Here is a 22344-nt window from a genome sequence, read left to right as displayed (position 1 = left end):
TCATTAGCCTTCCCAGTGTTTGGAATTTTTTTTAAATTAGCTGACAGTTAAATATCAGAAAATTCCATATAAAAATCTTGAGTTCAACCTTCTCTTGAGAAAAGAGAAAGATTGGGCAACACTGGGTGAACATTTCTCTGCAGCAAACATTGGCTGGAACTCTGAGGTAGCCTTCAAATGGGGTATGTATGCATCCTCTAATTCATGGGTTGGCAAATGTTTTCTGTAAATGGCCAGATAGTAAATATTCACAACTTTGCAAGCCATGTGGTCTCTGAGTGAGTAGCACTCACTACTTTCTCACCAGCATGCCTTGCTCATTGGCATTATCTGCCTGGCCCCTGTGGCATTTGTATTGATAGTCCCTGATGCTTGGAGGCTGTCAGTGCTCATGTTCTTCACTTCATGGAGAAATTCATGAAGCCAAACACAGAAAGAGACATTCATGAAGCCACAGAGAAATGCAGGCATGAGAGATGGTATGAATTGCCCCCGAGGATGTTGACACCCTAAACCCTGGAACATGTAGAATATGTTAAACTGCAGGGCAAACAGGACTTTGCAGATGTAATTAAGGTTATGGACCTTAAAACAGGGACATTGTCTTGTATTATTCAGGTGAGCCCTTAAAAGCAGAGAACTTTCTCCAGCTGTAGGCATAAAAGAGGTGTGGAAGACGAGGAATTCAGAGAAATTCCAAACATGAGAAATATCTGAGGCACCACTGGCTCAGAGATGTAGAACCAAAGGCTTCCAGGAGCTAAGGGCCACTCCAGCTGGCAGCCAGCAAGGAAACAGGAACCTCAGTCCTATGACTGCAAGGAACTGGATTCTCCCAACAATGTGAATGATCTTGGAAGTGTATTGTTTCCTAGAATCTCTGGCTAAGAACTAAGATGGCCAACACCTTGATTTTGGCCTTGACATACTTGAAGTACAGAAATCAGCTGTGCAAACCTAGACTTCCGATGTACAGAACTGTGAGATAATGAATTGCGTTCTTTTAAAATGCTAAATTTGTTATGGTGGCAACAGAAAATTAATATATATGGAATCCTTACAGTGTTCACTCCCAGGCTCTATGTCCTTCTTAGGCCCTGTGTGTGGTAAAGAATTTAACCTTGCCCAAAGAGAGCTCTGGCCTTTACCCTTGGCCCTGACTGGTAATCTCTAAGCCCTTAGAATGTCCTGCCTGACAAGAGTGTCTTTGTTTTCCTTGTGTCTCTGGCCACACTAGAAAGTCCAGCAATGTCATTTATTATTGAGTCATGTGGCATCAGCTTGACCGCAGTGGAGCTGGAGACTGAGGTCAGCCGTGTGACCAGTTGACTGTGGAGCTCCAATAAAGACCTGCACACCAAGACTAAGGTGAGCTTCCCTAGTTGGCAATACTCCATTTACATTGTCACACACCATTGCCAAGAAAATAGTGTTGTTCATGACTTCAGTGGCAGAGGACAAGTGGGAGTTCCATGCTTAGAACTTCCTTGGACTCTTCATCATGAATCCTTTCCTTAATTGAATTTAATCTGTATTTTTTTCATTGTAATAAACCATAACCTTGAGGATAATAGCCTTCGGTGAGTTCTGTGAGTTCTTATAGCTAATTATCAAAACTAAGGTTAGTCTTAGGGAACTCCCAATCTTGAAATTGGTTTCAGAAGTGAGAGTAGCCTGGTAGACACTGTATCTCTAACCTTACACCCTGCTATATTTCTACCTTTCCAAACTTTGTTTGTTCAATCTTTTCATCATGGATTCCTATGTGGAATAAATAAGTTTAAAATTATTTTCTATCACTTGGATCCCACAGATTTTTGACCAATACACTCATAGGTCAAAATAGCTATATCACTATTGATAACCCATAAATTTAGAATAACAGAATTTTTAGTATCTGGTCTTACATTTAGGTCTTTAATTCATTTTGAATTTATTTTTGTGTATGGTGTTGGAGAATGTGCTAATTTCAGTCTTTTCCATGTAGCTATCCAGTTTTCCCAGCAACACTTATTGAAGAGACTTGTCTTTTCTCCATTGTATATTCTTGCCTCCTTTGTCATAGATTAGGTGACCATAGGTGTGTGGCTTTATCTCTGGGGTTTCTATCCTCTTCCATTAATCTATATTTCTGTTTTTGTGCCAGTATCATACTGTTTGATTACTGTAACTTTGTAGTGTAGTCTGAAGTCAGGGAGCCTGATTCTTCCAGCTCCATTTTTCTTTCTCATAATAGCCTTGGCTATTCAGGGTCTTTTGTGTCTCTGTACAATTGTAAAATATTTTGTCTAATTCTGTGAGAAATGTTACTGGTAATTTGATAGGGATTACTTTGTATATATAGATTACTTTGGGTACTATAATCATTTTGCCAATATTCGTTCCTCCAATACAAGAACATGGTATATCTCTTCATCTGTTTGTGTCATCTTCAATTTCTTTCATCAGTATCTTATAGTTTTCTGACTACAGATCTTTTGCCTCCTTAGGTAGGCTTACTCCTAAGTATTTTATTATTTTTGATGTAAGTGGGATTGTTTCTTTAATTTCTCCTGATCTTTCATTGTTAGTGTATAGGAAAGAGATTTGGGCATATTAATTTTGTATCCTGCAACTTTACTGAATTAATTGATGAGCGTTAGTGGTTTTCTGGTAGCATCTTTAGGATTTTATATATATAGTATCATGTCAACTGCAAACAGTGACAATTTTACTTCTTCATTTCCAGTTTGGATTCCTTTTACTTCTTTTTCTTCTCTGATTGCCATGGCTAAGACTTCCAAAACTATGTTGAAAAACTCTTAGAGGAAAACATAGGCAGAACACTCTCTGACATAAATTGCAGCAAGATCTTTTTTGATCCACCTCTGAGAGTGAAGAAAATAAAAACAGAAATAAACAAATAGGACCTAATTAAACTTAAAATCTTTTGCATAACAAAGGAAACCATAAGCAAAATGAAAAGACAAAGCACAGATTGGGAGAAAGTATTTGCAAACGAAGCAACCAGCAAGGGACTAATCTCCAAAATATACAAACAGCTCATGCAGCTCAATATCAAAAAACCAAATATTCCAATTAAAAATGAGTGGACAATCTAAATAGACATTTCTCCAAAGAAGAAATACAGATGGCCAAGAGGCAAATGAAAAGATGCTGAACATCACTAATTATTAGAGAAATACAACTCAAAACTACAATGAGGTATCACCTCACACCAGTTAAAATGACTATCATCAAAAAAGTCTACAACAATAAATGCTGGAGAGGGTGTGGAGAAAAGGGAACCCTCCTGCACTGTTGGTGGGAATGTAAATTGATACAGCCACTATTGAGAACAGTATGGAGATTCCTTTAAATACTAAAAGTAAAACCACCATATGACCCAGCAATCCCACTACTGGGCATATACCCTGAGAAAAACATAATTCAAAAAGAGATATGTGCCAGAATATTCATTGCAGCACTATTTACAATTGCTAGGACATGGAAACAACCTAAATGTCCATCAACGGATGAATGGATAAAGAAAATGTGGCACATATATGCAATGGAATACTACTCAGCCATAAAAATGAAAGAAATTGAGTTATTTCTAATGAGGTAGATGGACCTAGTCTGTCATACAGAGTGAAGTAAGTCTGAAAGAGAAAGACAAATACCATATGCTAATGCACATATATGGAATATAAAAAAAAAACTGGTACTGGTGTACCTAGTGGCAGGGCAGAAATAAAGACACAGATGTAAAGAATGGACTTGAGAACATGGGGGGTGGGAAGGGGGAAGCTGGGATGAAGTGAAAGAGTAGCACTGACATATATACACTACCAAATGTAAAATCGATGGCTAGTGGGAAACTGCTGCATAGCCTAGAGAGATCAGCTCGATGCTTTGTGATGACCTAGAGGGGTGGGCTAGGGAGGGTGGGATGGAGGCTCAAGATAGAGGGGATATGGGGATATATGTATACTTGTAGCTGATTCACTTTGTTGTACAACAGGAACTAACACAACATTGTAAAGCAACTATACTCCAATAAAGATATAAAAAATAAAATAAAAATAGAGCCACCATATGATCCAGAAATCCCACTCTTGAGCATATATCCAGAGAAGACCATAATTCAAAAGGATACATGCACCCCAACGTTCATTACAGCACTATTTACAATAGCCAGGACAAGGAAGCAACCTAAATGTCCATCAACAGATGAATGGTTAAAGAAGATGTGGTACATATGTGCAGTGGAATGTTACTCAGCCATTAAAAAGAACAAAATAATGCCATTTACAGCAACATGGATGGACCTAGAGATTGTCATACTGAGGGAAGTACAAAGAGCAGAGAAAGATAAATATCATCCTATATGTGGAATCTTAAAAAAAAAGGTACAAGTGAGCCAATTAACAAAACAGAAATTGAGTTATAGATGAAGAAAACAAACTTACATTTACCAAAGGGGAAAAGGGAGAGAGATAAATTAGGATTAACATATACACACTATATATATAAAATAGGTAACTAATATGAATCTTCCATATAACACAGTGAATAGTCAACACTCTGTAATGACCTATATGGGAATAGAATCTAAAAAAAAATAATAATAATAACAATTTTACTTTTAGAAAAGACTTGAGAGACCATGCATGGCAACCCCTCCATTTTCCATATGAGCAGCCTAGTGGGGAAAGAAAACTGTAAAGCATTTTATAAATGATAGGTATATAAATTATTTTAAGTGTTCTGACTTTCAGGCTAGCATCTTCAACCAACAACACAATATCACTAATTCAAATACAAATTTGGGATTAGCAACTAGACCCATATGCCAGTTTGTCCCAGAGTCCTTACCAGTATAGTTGGAGTTTGGGTGAAATTCACCACCAGGAGCGTTAACTGATGTTTTGATGGGCAATGGCTTTATCACTATTTTCTGATCTTTGGAATCCTTGTCATCTTCTGACAAATGAGATTCAGCAGAGCCAGGTCCCATGACTGGTTTATTGGTATCCCCCAATTTGTGACACACCATTTGGTTTCTAATCCTTTCTGTAGAAATAAAGAAAAATGTTAAGGTCTTCTGCCCATTTTTGATTAGGTTGTTTGTTTTCTTGATATGGAGTTTTATGAACTGTTTGTGTATTTTTTATATTAACCTCTTGTTGGTCTCATTGTTTGCAAATATTTTCTCCTATTCCATATGTTGTCTTTTCGTTTTGTTGATGGTTTCCTTTGCTGTGCAAAAGCTTTTAAATTTGATTACGTACCATTTATTTATTTTTGCTTTTATTTCTTTTGCCTTGGCCTAAAGAAAATATTGACTGATGTAAGAAGATATGGCTACAATTCATGTCTCCTAGGAGTTTCATGGTGTCATGTCTTATATTTAGGTCTTTAAACCATTTTGAGTTTATTTTTGTATATGGTGTGAGAGAATGTTTTAAGTTCATTGATTTACATGCAGCTGTCCAACTTTCCCAACACCACTTGCTGAAGAGACTGTTTCTTCTCTATTGTATATTCTTGCCTTCTTTGTCAAATATTAATTGACCTTAGGTATGTGGATTTATTTCTGGGCTCTCTATTCTGTTCCATTGATCTGTATGATGCTTTTGTGCCAATACTATGCTGTTTTGATAACTGTAGCTTTGTAGTATTGTCTGAAATCTGGGATGGTTATACATCCAGCTTTGTTCTTTTTCCTCAGTATTGCTTTGGCAATTCTGGGTCTTTCATGGTTCCATATAGATATTAGAGTTATTTGTTCTAGTTTTGTGAAAAACGTCATAGATAATTTGATAGAGATCACATTAAATCTGCAGATTGCTTTGGGTAGTATGGCCATTTTATCAAAATGAAATAGACATTTCTCCAAAGAAGACATACAGATGGCCAACAGGCACATGAAAGGATGCTCAAATATCACTAATTATTAGAGTAATGCAAATCAAAACCACAATAAGGTATCACCTCACACCAGTCAGAATGGCTATCACCATAAAGTCTACAAATAAATGCTAGATTAAAAAAGGGAACCCTCCTAAACCTTTGGTGGAAATGTAAATGGGTGTAGCCACTATGGAAAGCAGTACGTAGGTTCCTTAAAAAAATAAAAATAGAGCTACCATATGTTCCAGCAATCCCACTCCTGGGCATATATCCAGAAGAGATGAAAACTCTAACTCAAAAAGATACATGTACCCCAATGTTCATAGCAGCACTATTTACAATAGCCAAGACATGGGAACAACCCACTTGTCCATAAACTGATGATTGGTTTAAGAAGGTGTGGTATGTGTGATGTATGTGTATATATATATATATAAAATGGAATATTACTCAGCCCCAAAAATGAAATATTGCTATTTGCAGCAACATGGATGGACCTAGAGATTATCCTACTGGGTGAAGTAAGTCAGAAAGAGAAATATATGATAATCACTTATATGTGGAATCTAAAAAAGTAAGACAAATTTATATACAAAACAGAAACGGACTTACTGGTTCTGTAGTAGATTTAACGGTTTTCATAGAAACAAACTTATGGTTACCAAAGGGGAAGGGGAGAGTGGGGAGGGAAAAAATTAGGAGTATGAGATTGACAGATACACATCACTATATATAAAATACATAAACAACAGGGATTTACTGTATAACACAGGGAACAATATTCAATATTTTGTAATAACCTATAATGGAAAATAATCTGAAAAAATGTATATAACTGAATCACTTTGCTGTACACCTGAAACTAACACAATATTATAAATCAACTATACATCAATTTAAATAAAGAAAGAAAAATGTTTAAAAATGTTGGCACTGTTTTCAACTGTCTTTCAATATGATGTAAAGAGGAATACTTGATAAAATAATTTATTCCTAGGCAATGACATACCAAATAAGGGGCAGTGGGAGTAGTTCACCCTGGTTTCAAGATATATGGGGTTGCATTTTCTGTAGAGAATTTTAAAACAATAATAAAGTTTACAAAAGTCTAACTGCATTTTATTGTTGCCATGCACTGGCCATTTGTACTGCCCCTGCCTTGGAACACCACTCTTCCTAGAATTGAGACTGTTGTCCACATCAACTCCTAGTTTCAGCACTGTTTCAAATCCACTGGAGTCTAGTTGGAATTCCAACATGTGTTATGAAAACTTGATCCACATCTTCATTGTGGCCTCTCTCAGTAATGATCTTTGTACTCATTCTCAGAGCAGAAATATGCTTCTTTTCTTACTCATATGTTCCTTCTGTTCTGTACTCTCTTTTGTTCACACTACTATTTTCTTAGTTCTACTCCCTTAAAATTCTAAATATTTTTATTATTTTTATATATTTATACTGCAAGCCTATATTTTCCATCTTTTATGTTGCCTATGTAGGGATAAATTTTCTTTCTTTCTTTGCTTCTCCCATAGAAGAGAAGAAAAATGTTTTATGAAGAAGAGACCAAATAGAGATTATCTTTGACTACATATTCTTGAGGGATCATAGTAGCAAGATACCTTTTGAGTTGGCTATATCCACTTCTCCTATTTCAGTTGACAAACTATGTAGTTTAGTGACTTCCTTTCTTGTATTTCCTAATTTACTCATCCTGCTGGCTTTAGTCTCATTACCTTCATCTCTGATGTCCTGTAATAATTAATAAACAAAAAGTCAAATAACAGATCATGCACACAATGAAATTTGGAGGTCAAGAAAGAATGATGATATAAAAATGATTCTAGAAGACTTTAAAAACAAGGTAAATTTTGTTTCCACATCCACTTGAATAATTCAAAATTAAGAGGCTTAACATTCTGCTGACAGGATGGATTTTCTGTATCTCCTTTTATATGTGGTACAAAAAATATCACCAAATAAATTAAAATCTTGCCCAACTAGTCAGGATTTTCTATATTTTTTACTCTGGGATATTTTGCATTATTTATTCTTAAGTAATTTTACCAAACCCATTTTAGCTTTAAAAGCCCTCTTTTATAATTTCTCTCTCTCTTTTTTAGGATCTCTAATGTTTCTGACCAGAGACATAAGTATTATACCTAAGGAATTAGATTCTCCTCTTCTTACCCTCATCCTAATTGTGTCAATATTTACTTCAAAAAAGCACATGCTTTCATAAAATTCTATTTTGTGACTGTATTTTATGTATGTGAAACAATGTCATGCTCAAAGTGTTTTATAGCTTAGGAAAACCTAAAGAAATACATATTAAAACAAAATAACCTAACTTCAACACTCTAGTTATAATCTTTGACAGGATCCCTTGACAGAGCTGTCAAGGGCAATTCCCCACGGGGAGCTGGACAGTGAGGCACGGGCTGGGGATGGAGAGCTATGGTGTCTCTGCCCCATCAGTGGACAGAATAATCCCTGCAGTCCTGAGTCACAACTGAAATAAATAAGAATTTTTTAAAGTAAAAAGCTGACATTGATGTTTTTCATTTATACACTTTTATTTTTACTTCACTGAAATAATTTTTAAAAGAATCAATTATTTTCTACTCAAATGGCTTGATACTTTATGCACATCATAATGTACTGACTACAGATTCTATTTTAAGTTTTGTGTAGGTGTCATTACTTCTACCAAGTCAACTTTTCTGATTTTTTTTAATGAAGTGTAATTGCCTTACAATATTATATTAGTTTCAGGTGTACAATATTAAATATTTTTATAGAGTATACTCCATACAAAGTTATTATAAAATATTGACTATATTCCTTGTGCTGCACATTACATCTTTGTAACTTATTTATTATCTACCTAGTAGTTTGTATCTCTTAATCATCTACTCCTATTTTGCCCATCCCTCCCCACACCTCTCCCCTTTGGTAGTTTGTTCTCTGTATCTGCAAGTCTGTTTCTGTTTTGTTATATTTGTTCATTTTTTTAAATTCCACATATAAGTGAAAATATACAGTACTTGTCTTTCTCTGTCTGACTTATTTCACTAAGGATAATATGGCATATATATATAATGGAATATTATTCAGCCATAAAAAATGAAGTTTTACCATTTGCAACAAGTTGGATGAACCTGGAGGGAATTATGCTGTCACTGGTATTTTTAATGTTTTTTTACAAACTCCTCATTGTGGTTTGAGGTGAGAGGATCAGGGTCAAAAACTATATTCTAAAATGTTTCGAGCTATTTTCTTTTTGAAGAGCTATTTCTGAAGTTTCCATCCCTGGAGGCAAGTTATAAATACATGTCCAGAATGGTTGCTGGGGAACAGCTGTACCATTTGTCAATTAAATCAATTCAATCTCTGAAGACTAAAAGAAGAAACATGAATTTAACTGTTTTGTGTCTACATATAGTTATGGTACATTGTTCTTATTGTTACCATGGTTTTTAAAAAGATATATTTCATAGGATAAAGTCTTTGTGTGATTTTTTTTCAAGAAACTAATATTTATTAAGCACTTAATGGATACTAAATACCAACATTATACTTTAAATTTTTTAAATTTTATTATGGTAAGAACACTTAACATGAGATCTAGCCTTTTAAATTTTGAAGCAATTTTTAAGTTGGCCATAGTGTTTTTTTTTTTAACATCTTGTGTGATTTTAAGTTTCACTTTTTAGAAAATTGTGGTCTTTCACTACAGATAATCTTATATTTGGATCATGTGATATTTATAGTAATTTATTTTTTTTAGTAGTTTATAATTTTATTCAAATATTTGTGTAAATTATCCCTATGCACTTTGGATAGGATTCTGACAGTGACATACTAGCCTTATTGTATATATTCACAATTTCTAAGATTGCATTGCCAGAAATATACATTATATAGTTGTAATTTTGGTAAATGTTTTTACATATTCATGTCTCTGGTTATTTTTAAGAAGTCTTCTTTAGAAAATGACTTATTAGGCCAGTTACACAAATTTCAAAGGAAACTGAGCAGACTAATATTTGTGTTAGTTTGATTCATAGGGATCCTCTCATATGCAGATTGATGGAATCAAATGAAACAAATTTTAAGATTTCTTCCAGCTTCAAACTCTAACTGCAACCAAATAACAATGTGCTACAATTGAGCACTCTGTCAGGCACATTTCTTCAGCATAACCCTCAAGATGGTAGAATCTCCATCCTACAAATGAGAAAAGTGAGACCCTGAATAACTTGCCCAGGGCCACAAAAGTGAATGGAAAGTACAGAGTATTGATGCAAACATGTCCTCTGGTTTCCAAAATGCCATTCTGCTTCCTAAATTTCAGAAACTCAAACCCAGAGAATGTTTATTTTAGTAATTTTCACCTGCCTTCATATAAACCAGACCAAAAGGGAAAGTTTATTAAGAGAAAAACAAGGACAATTTATCAAGTTCCTACACTGAGAATTTCACCAATAAAAACCCTAGAACTAAGTCATAGTATGTGCCTCTGACTCCAAAATAGATGCTCAATTTTTTTTCAAATGAAGAATACATTTAGTTCAGTCCTCTGATTTTCCTTTATATACTAAAATGATCATTTCTATAATAGCTCAAACAAATTTAGTGGATCCCTGATTTACCTCACCTCCAATAAGTATTTTTATTCTCCTTAATCTCTTAACTACATTTAGTTACAATGTGAATGATGTTTCAGTAAAAAAAAATCTACTAGTCAAGATTCATGTGATTTGAGTCCTAATTCTGACTTTTCCACTAAGTAGCAAGTCCTCTGGATCCTTGGTATTTTCATCTGTAAACACTGCTATAAGTACAATTCCCAAAAGTATATTAACATTTTACAAGTATTTTTATAACCAGTATTATAACAAGTATTTTAAAAAATATGTTATATCTTATTTAATACTCACAACTTTCAGGGAACATTTATTATCACCTACGTTTTGCCAAGGCAGAAACAGGTTCACCAGGAAATGATTTGTTCAAGATCATATGACTGCCAAGGAAGAATAGGAATTATCTGGGGAGCTTCCCACATCACCATAGCAGACAGCTGAACTAGATGAAATTCCACTTCTATTTTATAAGATTATCTGTATGACTTGTAAAAATTTGTTCACTCAACTCCCTCAGTTACATATTCTTCTACAATTATATTGTGTTTTAATAACTCTTTCCTGAATAAGGGTTAAAACCATCTTAAGTCACTATTAGCTTAAACTTCATCAGTCCAAACAATGAGGACTATGGGTAAGGTAAAATCAAAGACATAAAAATAAATAAAACATGGTCCATTTCATAGAGAATCTTACAATCTAGTATAGGAGATAAAGTGTTGTTATTGAAATTGAAGGCTCCCATGTTACAAAGAAAGAGATATAGTTAGGATACCCTAGTTCAGAGGCAGCAAACTCAATGCTGAGCAAGTAACAGAGATGCAGTGGGCTGTATGGTGAACACCAGAGCTGACATCCATCCAAGGAAGGAACCAATGTGTGGCTGTAGCCAACAGTTGCCGTGACAAAATGTGGCCCTAGTGATGCCAGTTTTCCAAATTTCCAAGGAATGCCAGAAATCTGGATTTTCATTTGAAATTCTATGATTTTTTAAAATGTTGACAATCAATTTAAAGTATAAAGTAGGTAGTAAAGAAGAGAAGAAAGATACTCAATTCCCATATAGCCAGATCTCAAAAAGACTGGAATGTTGTTCAGAATATTCAGCAGTGCTAGAGGCCCTGGGCACAATGATAGCAGCAGAGACCACCTATCTTTTCCCCATCAGTGGTGGTTAGTAGAGATGGTCAAGATATTTAACCATTAGTACAGATAATAAAAATAACAAATACTTTTATTTTAGTGTCAGCTCTCTTCTAAATGCTCTGCGTTTCGTCTCAGAACAACCACTTGAGAGAGATACATTGTCATCTCCATTTTAGAGATGAGTAAAACTGAGTCAAAGAAAGACTAATTAGCCCACACATCTTGTAAGTGGTGGAGCTAGGACTCGAGCCCAGGAAACTGGCTCCAGAGCACAAGTGCTTAATGCATTATTAATGAATACAGTCAGTCAGAATGCCCCAGAATCATTGCTGGGGTGCTGGGAAGCCAGGACAGGATTCTAGAGGGTCCCTGCAGGACCAGATGTTAACTCTTTAGTAGATGGATTATGGAGAGGTCTAAGGGCCCCAGGGAAACAGTAGGAGAGCTAGAGAAATTCAGAGGGTTGGGGTATCTTCAAGGGACTCGTCAGCAGCTATTTACCAACCAGTTTAGAAATGTTGATCAAGTAATTGACATTACAGGTGCAGCCGACAAATTTCCTGGTTGCACCGTTTAGTCGGACAAGCAGTGCCTGATGCGTGGTAAGTACTAAATAGATGCTAGTCATGATTATCTTTACCCAGGCACCATGCATTACTGAAGATCTCTGCTTCAAAGATACCTCTTTCTAGGCTACCTCATGGGCCCTTAACTCATGAGAGATGACTCTTATTCAGTCAGGCTCTAATCCCTCTCTTTTCTAAGCATCTCTAGACTCTGAACACAGTAAACTAGTGGAACCTCTCAGAGAGGTGAGGATATGTCAAGTAGTCTGAGGGTTCTCAGCTGGGAGCCAACATACTCATGCTTGTACTCTACAGCACTGCTATTAAACAGGCAGATTGTTTTATAAATAGGGTCTTCAGAGAGTCTTCAGGGAAACTAGGCCAAGCTTAAACAGAAGAGGGGACACTTGAACTAAAGATAGAAAGAAGTCAATAAACGAAGCTGGAAAAACCATGAGCATAAACACAGATATGTGTGAACATACAAATCTAATTTATGCTTAATTTGGACAGTCTCAAAATTCTACTACAACCGGTTGACTCTGATTTCTTTTGACATTTCCACCAGAGAAGCTTTTCACACTTCAGATACTTTTCTACTTTCATTCTATCAGATGACTTCAGTTCATACACAGGAATGGTCTTTAAAGAATATTTCATATTACAAGATATTTTCATAATTCATGTTTTTTTCATCACAGCATTTCCTTTGAAAATTGTTTATATGGCTTAATATGTTTGTCATTTTGCATTTACACTCAGTGGCTGATCAAGTTATCTAAAAGATTTAACCTAAAGGGATACTGCCAAGCATTAAATTTAGGCATAATTTGACCTAATAAGTTTCTTTCCAATAAAGTAACCAGTGTTATTTAGATTCTAGATATCACTGATTCTGTTCATTTATTTTTAATTTTCTCTAACAGTTACCTTTTCAATGTCAATACTTTAAAAATCCTTGTTTTAACCCCTGTATACTGGCTATAGTCTGTGGTATAATTATTAATGCATTTACCATACACTCTGATTTTGTTGATGAGGGGAGATGCATGAAACAGCCAGCAAGAAAAAAAAAAATCCCACATCCCTACATCAAGTATTTTTTTTGTTTGTTTCTTTTTAATTTTTGTTTTTGTATTTGCTTGCTTGCTTTTTCATGTACCTCTCCTCATTAATAAAATCAGAGTTTGGGGTTGACATGTACACACTGTTATATTTAAAATATATAACAAACAAGGAACTACTGTACAGCACAGGGGAAAAAAAGCCACATCAAGTTTTAACCTGTGTTAGAAATAATGTTAAAAAGGATCAGTGATTATCAAATTTAAAAGAATATATCAAAGAGAAAAGAATTTCAGTTTCCTTAGAATGTATTCTTCAAAGAAAAGGGGAAGAAATGTGTTCAAAATATTTGTAGAAAGATACTTCAAAGAACACATTCTAAACTCACATCAGCTTATCTAAAAATATCCATACCTATTAAACATTTTCCTACTTCCGGCAACTTGGTCTAAGAAAATAATTCAAAATATGTAAAGTTATATGCATGTCCAGTGCCATCTTTGTTATAATAGTGAAAACTTGAAAGCAGCATAAAGTAGGAAGAGTTGACTACAGTGTGGTAATTCTGTTCAATAATTCCCCAGTTAAAAGTACGTGCTTCCATTTCCCACATTTTTCTTAGATTACCACAGTCATAACCGACTTTCTCCTTACCTTCAGTGTTACCATTCTCCTACCCATCCTCCAGACTTCTGCCCATATCACTTCTCTAAATCACAATTTTGGTCTTGTTATTTCTCTGCTTAGGATACTTCCACAGTTTCCCATCTCCTTCAGGAAAAATTCAAATTAGTATTCTCTGAGGCCCTGCATAACCCAGCCTTACCAATCTCTCCAAACCTTAAGGCAATGATTAGTTTAGCCCAAGTATCATGATTCCTTAAGTGCCAAGTATGTATTTAGGTGCCCCTTCTAGAATTAAGAACTTCTGCAGCCATAAACCAAGGAACTACTTAGACCTCCCAATATCCACTTGGGCAATCTAGGGTATAGATTACAGTGATCTGAACTAGGATAATGGCTGTAGAGATGAGGCAATAAATGAGCATACTACAGATATATTGGGGAGGTAGATTTGGCAGGTTGGTGTTTGACTGGATATAGGAAATAAAGTAGACAGAAGGATTAAAGATAGCAGTAAGGTTTCTGACCAGGAAACCCAAATGAGGAGGAGACCTGAGAGGAGAGTTTCTGGGTTCTATTTCAGGTATATAGAATCTAAGATAAGTGTGTCATCTGGAGGTACCCAGCAAATATTAGCCATATGGGTCAGAACCCAAAAGAAACAAAAGGAAAAAAGCAAAGGCCTGACAGTGGTTGGAATTATTAAGGAAAAAAAGAGCAGAGACTGAAAAAAATAAGGACTAAGATAAAAATGAGAACAACAATATTTAATGATTAAACATAGAAATTGAATCTCAGACAGTAGTCAGAGAACAAAGGATGAGAATGTGAAAGAAAAAACTGGGACAGGATGGCTTCATTGACATAAAAAGATAAAAGCTGTATTTCAAAGAAGGGAGCACCAATAGGCCATGCTACTGAAATGATAAATAAAGTTAGCATTAAAACTTGCCCATCGTTTTTTGCAACAAGGTCACTGGAGGCCTTGGTAAGAGCAGTTTCAGTGGAAGAATGTAAGCAGCAGCCAGAATGCAGTAAACTGAGGAGGACTGAGAAGTGTTCAGTCCTGGGTCCACACACAATAAGTGCACCAGAGGTGTCCACCACCATCGAGTGGAGACAGGCAGGAAATACAACTCAAAAATACAAGAGAAGAAGACAGAGAGGATGGCCAATGGGAGAGTAGTGCCTAGGGGTCCAAGAAAAGCTTATGTTGCTTTTAGGAAGAAAAGACTTACATGTATTGTATTTAAATACTTAATGAAAGGAGTCTATAAAGAAGGAGATGTTGAAGAAAGGAGAAAAAGGATAAAGCGAGATCCCTGAAAGGTCAAAAAGTATGGAAACTAGAGTTGAAATGAAGGAATAACTTTAATATATCTCCTTCCATAAGAGGAAGTAAAGAAGATAGAAGATAGAAGGTTAGAGGAGGGGAGAGGGGAAAAATCTGGAGGAAGAGGAGAATTAGGAGTAGGAGAGAAAGAAGGGAATCCTCAACATTTAATGAGTGCTTTTCAGATGACATAACTGTACCTCAGTAAGATTAATTGCACCTAATGAGTGGCAGAATCTGAATTTAAAACTAATTTTAAACTTTGATCTTTCTTATCCATTCTGGGTGTGCTCAGACAGTAAGTGTATGGAAAACTAAAGGTTTAAGAAGAATGGAAGTGGTTTGACATAGACATAGCAGAGAACAGAAAAATCCAACTCAGGAAACAAAAATGTCTAGTGTCTAAAAGAACTGAAGACTTTAAAGTTTTAGTGGCACCAATCTTCACAGGTAAATTATTTTTCTCCAGCAAAGCTCTGTTGGTGTTGTGAAAAACACATGGTTGAGGTTTTGTGATGATACAAACTCAGGAAGACAATGACAAAAATAAGTTGAAGATATTGGCAAGTAAGAGGCTAAAATAATGAGACATGAAATCCAAGACAGATGGCATAGGAAGTGAAATCAGGAAAGACTGACAAAGAGAACCTAGTCAAGGGATTGGAGAGTCCTAGAAGGGGCCATTTTAGATATACCCTTGAGCTTAATATATTGACTAGAATAAAATGGAAATTGATTAAGTATTTTCTAATAAATGAATGAATTAATGGCAACCAAGGTCTACCATGTTGAAACACAAGGCCAGAAGGGACATTTGATTCAGATCTCTCCTTCATAAATAATACCAAATGAGATTTCTTTAAATGTCCAACAGGACTTGATAGTAATCCAATAGGTTGACATAATCAAAACAGCTTTCCTAGATAAAATATTATGTGGAATCCTTCAAAGTTTTCTCGAGAAGGGCTTAGAGAAAGAGAAGCTTCTGCTGGTGACAAGCTGCTCCACAACTCTGTCCCCTCTCCCCATTAATTTCACCATTTCATAATTTCCTTCAGGGTTTTATTCACCATATTTATCCTCAAAACACCTTATCTCCAGTGTTATGATTACTCCCTTTAAAATATAGAATCTTATTTCCAATCCTTCCTTATAGCATAGCTGAAACATGCTAATATTTCAAAAGAATGTTCTAAACATTAAAGAACTATATGAAAGAAAATAAAGAAAACTCAGAAACATTAAAGAGAACCAAAATATTCACTTTCAGTGAAAATATTCACTGGCAGTTAACTATGTTTGTATACGCTGATCTGTTCCATGTCTTATTTAAAACCTTAGTCAAAGTATTCTCCTTTTAAGTTGTCTGGCTTCCCAGATAAATGAACATCATTTGGAGTTTATTTAAAAATGTCAGGGATTTCCCTGGATGTCCAGTAGTTAAGAATCTGAGCTTCCACTGCAGGGGACACAGGTTCGATCCCTGGTAGGGGAATTAAGATCCCACATGGCAATAAATAATTAAATAGAAAAAGAAAAACTTCCACACCGCTTTATGGCTTAGTGAGTAATTCACTCCTTCCACCAAGCTGTCTCTGCAAAGTCACTTTAGTCTTTCACTTAATTAGAGAGTCCCTGAGATCATTATGCACAAGGACCCAACTTATAGAAAATAAGATATTCTTACAAAGACACTATCTACATATCTACTTATTATAAAAACTAGACCTTCATCTTTATATTTTAAAGAATTTTCATCCTTAAACTGTGTTGCATTTTAGGAACCTTCATCTGAATACATGAAAAGCAATAAGAAATCTGAGTTGTTGTTTTTTAACTTCACATTCCAACCGAAGAGTGCCATCTCCATCCTTTGAAGTGAAACTATGCATCGACGAAAAATACAAATAAATTTTTTGGAAGTTACAGAGAATCCAAATTTTACTTAATATAATGGGCTAACATGGGATGGGCTATTTGGAAAAGTGTCAAGCTTCTTATCCTCAAGTTCATTTGTGGAGAGGTTAGAGAGTAAAATGTCAGAGATGACCCAGATCATTTCCAGTTCTACCACCATAGATGCTCACCACCTTTGCGATAAGATAATCTATATAGTAGTTGGCAGATTAGGTGGAACATAATATATATCCACATCCGCCCAAGAATTATAGAGAAACTATCATTATAAAAAGCCTCTGTGTGAAGCAATTGTCACAGTGTAAATGATATGGCTGTTCCTCAAGTGGAGAGTTCTGGATCTTGCTTCCATTCCCAGCAAGATGGCAAATAAGCAACATCAGCACCAAGCCCAGAGAAAATCGCAACTTCGGGGGCAAAGCAAAATATGCAACAGTACATTCTATACAAGAAAAAAAATGCCTAATCAGTAGTTTCAGATAAGGGAAAAATGTTCTTATAAAGGTCTAACACCATGTTATTTTCATAACATGAAACTAAATAACAAAGGAAGCTGAAATAATAAAGGAAGCAAAACGTTCGGTCAATTCCCTGGGCTTGGTGCTAGTATACCAGTCTTACTTTGCTTTTTCATAAGTGAACCAAAAAAGAAATCTCCACATTTTCCAGAGAAATTAAGATTTTCACCTAAAAATATATTTATCTGTGTAGATAGGATCAAAGTAATTTTTGAAGGCTTTGTGCATGGGCAGAAAAGTAACAAATATACTTCAACACTAAGAAAAGACTTGTAGAAAAATTTTAATGTACATTTAGAATATAATATAATATTTATGATAATGGATTCTTGTAATATAGTTGAAATAAGATCCAAGAACATTATAGAACTGTTGGTGAAAATATCAACTGATAGCCTGCAGTAGATAAAAATACTGGGTCTCATCAAAAATATTTTAAATATGACAGGAGAAGGCATTCTATCTTTTTAAAAATATGATGTGCCTATAACTAGAATACTAAATATAGTTCTCATCACTATACCTTAGGAAAGACTTAATGGGCTAGAAGTGAATAGATGTGTGTTTATATAAATGTATACCACATATAATTATTTCATTATGACATAGAAAAGCAAATGAAGTTCTACCATGTAAATAAAAAGTGTAAAACTCTTTAAGGCTGTAAAAATGAAAACTTAGGGAAGATATTACTAGTCAGTCTAAAATATACTAAAGTATGTATGATAACTAATTCCTGTTTCATGAGTGCTCACTGTGTTGTAAGCACTATTCTAAGCACTTTGCATGTATTAAGACATTTAATCCCTCCACAATACCTCTTCCATTTGGTAATATTAATGTCCAAATGAAGCACAGAGAAGTCCAATAATTTGCCCTATGTGACACCGGTAGTAAGTAATAGAGCTGAGATTAAAACACAGACATTTTGGCTTCAGGGAATGTACTCTTAGTCACTGCATGTGAAACACAAACCTAATTTTTAACATTGAGAGAGGCGCTTAATGAACTGGAAGGAGGTACATTTGAGGCAAATGAAAATAACTATAAAATGAGCTAAAAACCTTGAAATCTGAAAACAAGACTTTGAATCCTAAAAGACAAAACACATTTAAAATATAAAAATAGGATCAAGAAGTCTTTATAAACTTGCACACACAGTAGCATAGAGCAGGAAAAGTAGGGTAAGTTGGGGTAGGTAAATCTGTAGCCTTGAGTGTGGCCTCAGTCAGTTACAGCCTCCCCCGGTGCCATGCTTGCTGCCAACACATACAGAGGCTGCAGAGGATGAGAAGCCTCTGGTCTCACCCCAGCTGGCACCCATTTCTCTTCCACATTTCAATGTGGAAGGCTCAGCCTTTTGTGTCCACCTGGGTGGATGTTTTCCGTATTGAGCCATAAGCATCTACAGGGCAGAGAGCAGATCTTACCCAGGTCTCTTGGCGTATCACGCAACTCAGTGCCACGCTCAAGGTTTTTGATAGATAGATTTTAATTTTGATAACTTGATGTGCTGCTATTTTCCTCAGTTTCCCAATGTCATACACCCATAGGGTGTATTTTGAGGAATAAGAATGTGTTTTTGATCTATTTTCTTTTCACTGTTGATAAGAATTTGACTGAACACACGACTTCATGACATCGGAATAGGGAATGTCAATAAAATATTCTTTAGGGACATACCATATCTAAGGTTAATAACAGTTCATTTTTACTGAAGATTCTGACAAAGAATTTGTTCAGATTGGGTACATGATCATCCTGGGGATTTTCTTCCTACATCTAATCCACCCTCCTGAATCCATTGGGCCTTTGTTAACCTCGTGCTGCTGCTGCTTACTTTACCAGAGTGTCTGGTACAGCACACAATCACTGTCCTTTTCTAGGCATCAGTTAACAGGAAAAGGATATCATACACCATCTCCCTCGCTCCTCTCATATTCATTCTCTCTCTGAAATATGACCCTAGGCAGGAAAACACAGAGGAGGTTATTCAATGAAGAGTTGGGCAAAGTGGACACCAAGACTCACCTTTACTACATCTATTAAATATAATGTCCATCCCAGTTAGCAGGGAACTTTTTCCCAAAAGGCAGAATATGTCTTTTGTTGTAAAAATTGTGTACTTTAAAATCGTATTGTTGGTTTTTGTATTCTCCTAAGAGTGAACTATCAACATTTGGTCTAGGCTGGTCTTGGGGAGAGTGTGACTCATATATTTTCACAAAATCTGGGTCACCTGGAATCCTTAAAATTGTGGAAGGTGGGGGAGAAAACACAGTTCTGCCATAGGCTCAGGAGTAGTAAAACCTAATCCAAGAAAATTAAATAGTTAGAAATCAAAATTTCTAAAAGCTATTATGTGTATACTAACTACTTTCTCTAAGCCATCATTTGCAGCTACAAGTTTACTTTCAGACTAACTTGTTCTCTTACACATGTCTATCATTTGATGCCTCTGACAATGACAGGACACTACTTGATAAGCCACAGCCACTCCGCAGTGGGTCCCTTCTTCACACAGTGTAACCCGGTTTCCTCGTGGAAAGCACTTGTCTCCATCCCAAAGCACACTGCTTATGCTCATTAGACACAGCAGTTACCCCATTTTTCCTCAGGTGTTTGTTTTCTTTTTTTAATAAATTTATTTATTTATTTATTTATTTTGGCTGTGTTGTGTCTTCATTGCTGCGTGCAGGCTTTCTCTAGTGGTGGCAAGCGGGGTCTACTCTTCACTGTGGTGCGCGGGCTTCTCACTGCGGTGGTCTCTCTCGCTGTGGAGCATGGGCTCCAGGCACACGGGCCTCAGTAGCTGTGGCACGCAGGATCAGTAGTTGTGGCACACAGGTCTAGTTGCTCCATGGCATGTGGGATCCTCCCGGACCAGGGCTCGAACCGATGTCCCCCGCATCGGCAGGCGGAGTCTCAACCACTGCACCACCAGGCAAGTCCCGCTTCCTTAGGTATTTAGCTGTCTTCCCCACTAGATGGAGGAGTCTATTCTCTATTTGCCACTATTTCAAACACAGTGCATTGGTCTAACACTGTGCCTCACACAGAGTAGGCATGCTTCTTACACAGTATTTTCTTAACTTCAACTAATGAAAACCCACATACTCCTAGACTTGACCACAACATACATCCCAGTCTACATTCTAGACTTTCAGAATGGTCTGTGAGAATAACAGGAGTCAAAGTTGGGTATATACACATTAAGAAGTAATGAGAAATGCTACATGTTGACAACTGAGTTGTTTAAATATATTCTAAAAGAGATGAGTGGCTGTCACTATTTGAAATGACGTGCATTTCAAATATAATTTGAAAATGGCTTCTTACCTTTAGTCATTTAACCTCAAAGCATTTTTGTTTGAATGAAACAAAAACTTTGGGAAAACAAAGATTGTTCTCTCAATAACAACCAAAATAGGCATAAAAATTTTTACATCATACTTATGCTTCAAACTCAGTGCCTAATGAAGTTATTTTAAATGATTCATCAAACTAAATATGCTTTCCTAATGCAAATTCTGAATTTAGTTTTTATTACATTTATAAACTCAATGTGTAGTAGAGCGTTTCTTCATAAACTTCCCCAGTGCAGACATAAAACAAGTGTAATCACGTTGTCCTTATTCATTCTGACACTCAAACAGTTGACATAGAATAATAAAAAGCTTTGCTGTCAGTATTTTGATAAATAACATGTTAATTATTAACTTCATACCTCCTTCAGAAGGTCCCCTTCATCATTCATCTCACACAGTTTTACTTAAGTTGGCTTAGGAAACCACAGTCTCCCCAACAAATGCATTCAACATGTATTTATATGTATACCCAAAACAAACACTGCAGATGATGAATTGCATAGAGGCTCTTTCCAGAGGGGTCTGACAGGTAACAAAAGATAAGCACCAGACTCTGATGTGTCATGCCCAAGGCACAATACACTAGAAATGCACTAGAAGAGTCTAATGACAAATGTTCATTTATGCCTGACTCCCTACAAACAAAGGATATACAAAGCTTAAAACTGTGTTGATCAACATTTTCTGCAACATACTGGTTTTGTTATATAACAATTGTATTCTGGAATGAAATCTATTGTTAGACTGAGATAATGAAATATTTATTAGACAACTATGCTATCGGAGTCCACAGACGAAAACATATTTGGAAAAATACACCTGTAAGTGACCCAGATTTTTACTGATGGCAAAGATCTACTTATTTGTAATTTCTATTTTTATTTTCCTTTCTAGCATCACTTCTAGTCTCTAAATTAATTCTGGTCCTGTGTTGTATAACTACTGTCATCTTTCTTTAGCCTTTTCAATTCTCCAAATGTCAGTCTCTGAAGAACCCCAGCCATTACAGCTGTCCACAATGAGCACAGAAATCATCTACAAGCTGCTCTACATGGTCCCAGAAACAATCCTAACTCAGTCAGAGGAAACAGGAAATGCTTTCTCAAAGGGAGTTTGCTGCCTTCAACCACAACTTCAAGTCTAGTTGATGGGGGATGGTAGGAGGCTTTTTCTGAATCCAGTCAAACCCTCTGTACCCTCCTCCTTGTGTGATGTATAGTCTCCACAGCTGATCACTCCTTTCCAGGGCGTCTAGGCCCAAGA

At 35.9% G+C, this 22344-nt stretch overlaps 1 protein-coding gene across 1 annotated transcript in view; it reads right to left on the bottom strand.

Annotated features, from left to right (window-relative positions):
- LGSN (lengsin, lens protein with glutamine synthetase domain) overlaps positions 1 to 21497 on the bottom strand; it is a 29504-nt gene extending 8007 nt beyond the window's left edge. The window contains exons 1-3 of the mRNA XM_004282508.1: positions 21441 to 21497; positions 7518 to 7647; positions 4858 to 5055 (exon numbers count right to left, since the gene is read on the bottom strand). Of these exons, the coding sequence (XP_004282556.1) occupies positions 4858 to 5055; positions 7518 to 7647; positions 21441 to 21470 (358 nt within the window). The 5' untranslated portion in view covers positions 21471 to 21497. The remainder of the gene's footprint in view (positions 1 to 4857; positions 5056 to 7517; positions 7648 to 21440) is intronic.
- Positions 21498 to 22344: the final 847 nt, after the last annotated feature.

The sequence above is a fragment of the Orcinus orca genome, chromosome 12 (assembly GCF_937001465.1).
Source record: "Orcinus orca chromosome 12, mOrcOrc1.1, whole genome shotgun sequence".
NCBI classification, from domain to species: domain Eukaryota; kingdom Metazoa; phylum Chordata; class Mammalia; order Artiodactyla; family Delphinidae; genus Orcinus; species Orcinus orca.
This window is presented reverse-complemented; position numbering and strand designations above follow the sequence as displayed.